This window comes from Pinus tabuliformis, chromosome X, assembly GCF_031772625.1.
Source record: "Pinus tabuliformis cultivar Carrire ecotype Pingquan chromosome X, CPIR1, whole genome shotgun sequence".
Taxonomy (NCBI): Eukaryota; Viridiplantae; Streptophyta; class Pinopsida; order Pinales; family Pinaceae; genus Pinus; species Pinus tabuliformis.
In genome coordinates this window covers 1,565,591,155-1,565,600,248 of record NC_142308.1, presented here as the reverse complement: position 1 = coordinate 1,565,600,248, position 9,094 = coordinate 1,565,591,155, and the positions used below count along the sequence as shown (strand labels likewise).

Below are 9,094 nucleotides of genomic sequence, written 5' to 3'. Positions count from 1 at the left end.
ACACATAGGTTCCATGACTTCTACAACAACCGTATTGCGCTATAAACCCTTGACATTATTTTGGGTCCTCCACATTTGGTGTTCTCACATTCACTGTTATTATAGATTTATACAACCATTCCATAGTTATAAAAACATGTCTGTAGCATTTATAAACTTGTGTGACCTCATTTCATCCATTTCTCAACTTTCCCATAGTTGTATGGCTGCCATAGAAGCACAATAATATTAAGTACTCCAACGATAACCCGAATTCTAGAGTAGCGGACATCAAAGCAACACTAAATAGAGAATTTAGCAGGCCTAAATATGAAGTGCAGTCGATTATTGGATTCAAAGAAATCATGATGCTACCAGGCGAGATGCCTTGGGAACTAGATCAGAGGCTGAAATGTATAATCCATAAAGCCAACATGAATTTGACAGATGGACAACATCACGAGTGGTTTGTGGCTTCGCTACTTCCACACCTAAAAATAGAGAATTTCAAAAGGTGTTTGATAGATCATTTTAAAGTATTTTATGTTAGCTCAAATGGTATTTTTTACGAAATTTGGATTTTAGGTTTGAGAGATATCATTGATTGAGTTCACACATGTCTGTAAAGCAACACAACCACTATTGGGATAGGGTCCGTGGGGTACAATTTTGAGTAAAATTTAATATATTTTTGTATAAAGTGTAAAGTCTCTGTGAAATGTGGAAGTGGAGCGTGAAGCTAGTATGAGTGAAAGGGGATTTACTCCCTTAGGTGGGTAGGTAATAAGAGGTTTTTGAGAGCCACCCATGGTCCACAGACCATGGTATTATAAGTAAAATATTATACATAGATAAGTCATAACGAGTCTAAGGAAGTAACTTTTGGAGATGAATCTTTGTAAGGGCAAAAAGCTAAGGCAGGAAAGGTTTGTTTCTTATACTTAGGAGAAAATTGAAGGCTCCTGCAACTTAGTACATGGAGACCTTGGTAAGTCCGCAGGTTGAGTGTGTAGGCCACTGCCGTTAAGTGTGTAGGGAAAAGAAGACTATACTTGAACAATTATGCCTAATAAAGACATTTTTGAGCCAATTTGATGCTTCTGTGTAAATTGTCTTATTTTTGCAAGTATCTATAACTTCGCTCTGTGTTATGATTTATATGAATTAATGCTTATTTGCTGTGTGAAATTAGTAGATCTGTAATACTTATGCATGTTAAGAATAATTAAGAACCTCTGTGAAGATCTGGAAGTTGTTTAAGTACATTTACAATATTTGTCTGTTCGGAAGGGTGAAGGGTGTGCGAAACTATATCTAAGCCACAAGAACTGTAGGAAACTATCACACGGGCCTCTGGATGTAGAAACTTGGTTATGTCATCCCCTAATACTGCTTCAGGTGAGATTGTAGCCTGCACTAAACGGGTTTTTGTTGAAAGGGCTAGCATTTAGGGTTTTGTTGGTTGGTGAAGATAACGTTGAACCTGGGTCAGACCCCATCAATCGAAAAAATGGTTCCATTGCTAGGACTCAGATATCTATGAGGAAGGTGTGATGTCTAATAAGTGGTTTCCTACTAAGAAAGAAATTGAAAAGTGGATCGATCCGAAAATCGTGCATTTGTAGCTCAAGAGAACAAAAATCCACGGTTATCTAAGGAACAGTGGCTAAATAGATACATGTACATTGATGAGAGTGAAGCTTTCTTCTGTCTATTTCCTTACAAATTGGATGAGTGGCTGTCGAGATTAGCTGATAGTAAGGGTAAGTGGAGGCTTGACGACCCTATTGTGTGGACCCAGATCCAATGAATATTTTGGAAGCTTTAGAAAATAACATCGCGAGGGTTGTTGATCACTAGATTGATCATATCATAGGAGGATTCATTATTGAGATCGCGATCGATAAGAGCATCAACTATAGTGAAGTAGAGCGATGATTCTTCAAAGGACCAAGAGGTAAGTACTTAAAATCTCTTAAGACTTGGATTAAGATGTTGTTGTGTTAAAAGAGGGTTATGCCATTACATTGATGTTTGGGACTACGGGAAGTGGAAAACCCTTGAGAGGGAATGAAGAATCAGGCTATGAATATAGTTGATTGTCAAGATCCTCTGATAGCGACAAAGAAGGTAGTATTCTAAGAGCAACGCGAAGCGCCACGCAGATAGTCAGTCAGGGTATCCCGGGGTACCCCATCAATCGACTCCACCACCACCTCCACTTCCACAACATACACCTACACCTCCACATCCACATCAACTACTCAACATGGATAACACAATGAAGATGTCAATCTTTAAAGGGGTAGGAAGTGAAGACCTCAAACAATTCTAGTTCATCACAGATGCTATGTGCAAGGCACAACAGATTACTGCCGATAATATGAAGAAAGCGCAGCTATTCATAGTGCTAGAAGATAGAGTGTTGACTTGGTATATCAAGTTTTGTACGGATCAACCAGGTGTGATGATGGAATAGGCATAGCAGGCACTAAACAATGAGTTTAAGAAGCCTAAGTCTTAGGTGCAGTCTATAATGGAGTTTAAGGAAATATAACAGAGCACAAATGAGCCCGTGTCAGACTTCGATCAGAGGTTGAAATGCTTGATCCAGCAGGCTAATATGAATATCATGGATGATAAACACAAGGACTGGTGCATTGCTTCACTATTGCCTCATGTAAGATCACCTTTATCACAACAGAAGATAGCAATGAAAGAAGAAGTTGTGGAGATCGTGATGATGTTGGAAGCCTCACCATTGCAGGACTCGAACGTTGGAGTGCAACAGATTGAGTCGCAGCTGGCAAGCCACATATGGAATTGCAGAGCTTGAAGACAGGGAAGGAAGCTCAGTTTAAGGTGTGTGCAGAAGTTTGGTGCATAAAATGTAAAGATAAGGGGCATGATATAGATCACAGTCCTGTTTATCAGAATTACCTAATTAGAGGAGGTCCTCCTCCTTTGAAACCTGAGAACATTGTGGGACTCAGCGCAGGAGTACCCTTATGGTGTGTTATCTACCAAATAGATGGGAAGCACACAACTCATCATTGTCACCTCTTGCTAAAGTTTGTGTAGACTCCATAACAATTGTTTTGTACCTTCTGTAAATCAGTAGGAAATGATGACCGAAAGTACCAAAGCTACGAATTTATAATGGAATGAACCCCTCTGTAGCAAATGCAGGTGGAAAATCGGCTTGAGGATCAGGGCACATGTGCAGCACGTGGAGGATTCCAGGGTCATGGAAGAGGAAGAGGTAGAGGGGCTGACTGAGGTCACGGAAAAATCAATTGTTATAATTGTGGCGAAGCAGGACATTTTTCTCACAACTGTCAGAACCCAACGCATCCATCCTGTCAGTATTGCAGATAGATTGATAATGTGATAGAAAATTGCCTAGTGTTGATAGCCAAAATGTAGGAGAAAAAGATGCAACAACCAATGAAAAACATATAGATGATGAGGGCGGAGCGTCATGAAGAGGACCATAGCATCAATATAGTGACATGGAGCAGTATTGCCATGGGAGAAGATAAAGGAAAGCAGTCAGAAACTGAAGGTTGGGTGCAAAAGGTTGCCGAAAAAGAGATCGAATTTTATATCAACAAGGATAAAGAAACTTTTATGGAGGCCAAGAGGAACTTTGTTGAGGCTTCTATGTCAGGGAGTTAGGAGAAATCAGTTGGAAACAATGAAGCACGAAATGTACATCCCTCACTATTGGCTACTTTTTTGAAAACTTGTATGAAGTTATTGGAGGATATGAAGTCAGTAGAAGGGCTCCACAAGCTAATTGATAACCGTACGGGTAAAATCAAGACCCCTCCCAAACAACACGCTATGAAGAAATTGGGTAAACATAAGAAGTGGACACAACGCGAAATGAGGGTGACTGCGCAGATTCGAGAGTATGAAATGGATAAAGTGATCCTGGATATAGGATCTAATGTCAATGTGCTTCCAAAACAGACATGGGAAAGAATGGGGAGACTTGCACTACAATGGTCTCCTATACAACTATGCATGGTCAGTCAACAAAAGATCATTTCTATGGGGAGCCCGTACAGGGTAATAGTAGACATTGAAGGAGCAAGTGCTCTGGCCAATTTTGAAGTAATCGAAATAGTGGATGATAAAAATTATTACCCTGGACTATTAGGAATTGACTGGGCCTTTGACATGGATTCCATAATTAACTTAAAGGAGCGAAGGATGAAATTTTGTAGAAGACGCTACAAGTTATCATACCACTAGATCCTATTGAGGGAGCATGCTACACTCAACCATTTTGTTACTATGACGAGGATGATGATTTGGATCAAATATACAAGATTACTATGCGTGATGAAAATTGTATTAATCCAACTGCAGATGGGTGAATTACATGTTATAAAGATAGCTCATGTGCCTCAAATTGAGATGAAGAACTCGAGCATTGGCAGAATAGGTTGAACGAAGTTTCAACGTTGTGCTACAATATGATGACAAAATCACTTTAGTGTGGATCCACGGAGGTAATAAATGTTACTCATTATGATGGCTTAGATGATGTTAGTGTGTTTCTAGATAATTTTGAAAGGGAGGTGCCAAAATAACATCGGTTCTAGACTCTTGATTTGGTGATGCGTGCTACGCCTGGCTGTTGGTGGGGTACGCATAAGGATAGCTTTGTTGACTGGAAAGAGTATAAGCAAATGATGAAGCTAATGTTCGGGTACGCGAATAGCTGCTTGACAGAGAAATATTCAGGAAAGGATGTTCTACATGAGCATTTGGTGCAATGGACTAAATCTTGGGGGGAGGAGACTAAACTAGAATGGGTACATATCTTTTGTCACACCCTAGATACTATCCCAATAAATTTGTATTTGGAAATGGAGCTACACCATGGGACGATCAAGTGGGACATCCTGAGGGAAAGTTTCTTGTTATCTTTCAGCTTTGAGGATGGATTTGCGTGCATTGATGAAGTGCTCCAAGAAATCAAGGCTGCAATATTGAGGATGCCTGAGGAGCCAGTAAAATGGGTTCAACCAGGTTGGAATACACAATTGTGCCATGCGCTAGAATGCTACAACGTAACTGTAGAGGTGGAAGAATAGGATCCATGGAATACCAACATTCTAGAGACCGAGGGACAACGTGAGGTTGAAGGCGCTAAATCAGGGAACCTTGATATAACAGAACCTTTGAAGATGGGGCAAGTAAACATTGGATCTGACGCACAACCTAAGTTTTCAAAGATAGGCGATTATTGTGATGACGATATAGTTGATAAAGTTGTGGAACTACTACGTGAATATCAAGACTTTTTTCCTACCAAGTTCTCAAATTTGAAGGGAATAATTGTGGATCTAGGTGTAATGAAGATCACCTTAAAGCCTGATGCAAAGCCTGTGAAACAAAGACCCTATCATCTAAATCCCAAGTATAAGGAGAAGGTGCACAAAGAGTTAGATAAAATGCTAGAGGCTCGAATCATTGAGCCAATGGAAGAATCTGATTGGATGAGCCCTATGGTTGTTCAGGAGAATAAGAAACAAGATGACATCGGGATATGCAAAGATTCGTGGAACCTCAATGATCCGTGTGCTCATGAACTCTTTCCAACACCATTCACAGATGAATTTTTGGAGAATTTTGGTGGATAGGAAGCCTATTCGTTCACTGATGGGTTCTCAGGTTACCATCAAATTAAGATCGCACTGGAGGATCGCAACAATACTACCTTCGTGACAGAGTGGGGATGCTTCCAATACAAAACGATTCCATTCGGGTTGAATAATGCACCCGCGATATTCTTTATGGTCGTAATTGCATATTTTAAAGAATTCATCCATAAATTCCTAGAAGAGTATTTTTATGACTGGACTATGTTTGGGTTGGTAAAGCACCACGTTGCAAGTCTACGCCTCATGTTGGATACTTGTTGCAAATATGAGATCACCCATAATTTGAATAAATGCATCTTTTTTGTGCCCTATGGGATATTTTTAGGCCACGTGGTAAGCAAGTAGGGATTAATGGTCGACCCTGTGAAGATAGTCATTATTGTCAATTTAGAGGCTCCCAAGAATGTGAAATAGTTGTGTGTAATGCTGGGCACACTGGATACTATAGGAAGTTTATCAAAGCTTATGCGCAAATAACTGCACCAATGGAGAAATTGCTAAAGAAGGACACAACGTTTTACTGGGATGAGGAGTGTTAACATAGTCTGGATGTGGTAAATGAAAATATGGTGACTATGCCCATTTTTGTGTTCCTAGACTGGAAGAAAGAATTTCATGTTCATGTGGATACCTCTTGTATTTTGTTGGGTATGGTACTGAGCCAACGAGGTGGAGGTTATATTGAAAACCCTATAGTGTTCGTGAGTAGGAAAATATCAAAGGAAAAGAAGAAGTACTCAACTACGAAGTGCCAACGGTTGGCGATGGTGAATGCGCTACAAAAATTTTGACATTACATGTTGGGTTCACACTTCAAGATGTACACATATCACTCCGCTCTTGAGTACCTAGTTAACAAGCTTGTTTTGGGGGGGAATATTTGTAGGTGATTATTTCTATTTCATGAATATGATTTTTATATGATTGTGAAGTTATTCGATTGAATGCAGGACTAGATCATCTATCTAGAATTGACACAGGCGAAGGACCCACTAGTTTGGAAGAAGGATTTCCAGATGCGCAACTCTTTACCGTACATGTCGTAGACGATCACTTGGTTGAGATAATATAGTTTTTAACCACTGGTACATCCCCGGAGGGATATTCTACATAGCTGAAGAAGGAATTGGTTGTCCACGCAGTTGATTTTTCTGTAATAGATAGACATTTGTATAAGATGTGCACTGATGAAATATTGCACCGATATGTTCCAAATTTTGAATGATATATAATCCTCACCGAAGCACATGGAGGAGTGGTGGGAGGAAACTATGTAGGTAGAGCAACTACGCATAAGATTCTATGCACATGATTGTGGTGGCCAATAGTGCATAAGGATTCTAAGGCGTATTATAAAGCATGCGATGCCTATTAGAGGACAGGGAAGGCATTGTGGAGGGATGAATTTCCCTTAGACCTACAGATTTCTTTGAAGGTGTTGCGCAAATGAATGATTGAATTTGTAGGTCCAATACATCCACCAGGGAAAAATACGGGCGCACGGTACATTATTACTATGACTGAGTATTTGACGAGATGGGTGGAGACACAACTGGTCAAAGACTATAGTGCTGCTACAACTGCTAAGTTCCTCTTTGAGTTTGCCTTTACACAGTTTGGATGCCCTAAGATACTCATGAGCGATACGAGTATACATTTCTTAAATGAAACTATTAACATGATACTCAAAGTATGCCCTACCATCCTCAAGCTAACAGTATGGTTGAAGCATTCAAAAAGATCCTGGAGAATGCGCTAACAAAGGTTTGCAATGCGAAAATGAATGATTGGGATGTACACATACTAGCAGTCCTATGGGCATATAGGAAAATGTGTAAAACCTTGAAACGGCAAACTCCGTTCAGGTTGGTCTATGGGATAGAGGCTATGATTCCCATGGAGTATATAGTGCCGAGCCTGTGGATTGCAGTGCTGACTGATATGGCTGATCATGAGAATATGGAGGAACGCCTCACACAGTTGCTGGAATTAGAAGAAGACCAGTTTTTAGCAGGATTTCATTAATAGGTGCAAAAGGAGCGTGACGAGGTGTAGCATGATTGACAAATTAAGTTGCGCACCTTCAAGGTGAATGATTTAGTGTTACCTTATGACAGTAAATTCATGAAATTTCTTGGAAAGTTTCAAATGCATTGGCTAGGTCCCTACGTCATCAAGGAAATTATCGATGGTAGCACAATTCAACACGTGAAGCTGAATGGAGGATTGCTTCCGCGAAAAGTCAATGGAAGTCAATTGAACGTGTACAAGGGTGATCCCATCCCTCTCTAATGATTATATGATGGTAGGATAGTCTTAGTACTCCAAGAAGCTGCAAGGTAGTATGGGACTATAAAATACACTTCCCGAACAGTGGAAAATCAGAGTAAGAGGGCTGCACGATGGAAGAAAGAAGTGCCAAGAGGAGTTGCACCTAGAGGGCTACACTATGCAGGTTGGTGCTGTTGAAAATAATATTGAGAGGGGGGGGTGAATCAGTATTATCTAATTCTTTCCACTATACCTTCTAGATTTATAATTTAATTTATTCTTTAGATGTTGACCATTAATTTATATGTTAGTACCATATAATAATGAACAGGAACAAGAAAGACAGATAGTCACACCAAAGAACACCAGATATAAGGTGGAAACCCAATGTGGGTGAAAACCACCTGCTGCAATATGTCTCTATCTTCTTTCAATTACAAACTTCTTTTTACAATGATTCTGTACTGGTGCAGTCCTTTACCAGTACGCAGGCTGCATCCTGCAGAGAGCTAGAACCCTCTCTCGTTTTCCAGACTCTCCTAGAAGGGAGCTACAACCCCCTTAGCTCTTGTACTAGTTGAGCTACTAGTACGTAGGTGTTCACCTAGTGAACGCTTCAACCTTCTATTTTCTTTGAGGGACCATGTTTCATAAATTTTCAGACTGGATCCATGAACATCAAACAAACATCAAGTACATGTGTATCAACCAATCTCCTCTCCACAATCAACTACTGAATCAACCACTATCCTCTCAGAATGTAGTAACCAGAAAACAATACCAGTAACCAGAGACCTATTTTGAACCCAGAACACTGCAGTAATAAACAAAAGTAGCTAAAATAAGTTTCAAGAAAAGTTCATAACTTCACCGATATAAAGTTGCGGATATCCACACTTTGCCTGTGTCGATCCTACGGACCTCCACACCTACACCTGTCGCTAAAATGCACACCGACGCACCTGAACCCGTGTTTGAACTACGCACCTCCGCACTGAACACGTATCTGAACTGCGTACTTCCACACCTATACTGTGGTTCACCTGTGGACCTCCGCACTTGCACCTATTGTTGAACTGTGCACCGTCGCAACTGAACCTATGTCTGAACTGAGCACCTCCGCACTAAACCCGTGTCTGAGCTACGTAGCTCCGCACCTACACTGT

General features: G+C 40.4%; 1 protein-coding gene across 1 annotated transcript; it reads left to right on the top strand.

Annotated features, from left to right (window-relative positions):
* Nucleotides 1-7,376: 7,376 nt before the first annotated feature.
* Nucleotides 7,377-7,682, top strand: LOC149146007 (uncharacterized). The gene has a single exon (XM_089452627.1). It carries the CDS (start codon nucleotides 7,377-7,379, stop codon nucleotides 7,680-7,682), a length of 306 nt encoding a protein of 101 aa, XP_089308753.1.
* Nucleotides 7,683-9,094: the final 1,412 nt, after the last annotated feature.

Coding starts and splice junctions, on each gene's coding strand:
- LOC149146007 (XM_089452627.1), top strand. CDS start 7,377: ATGGTTGAAGCATTCAAAAAGATCCTGGAGAATGCGCTAACAAAGGTT.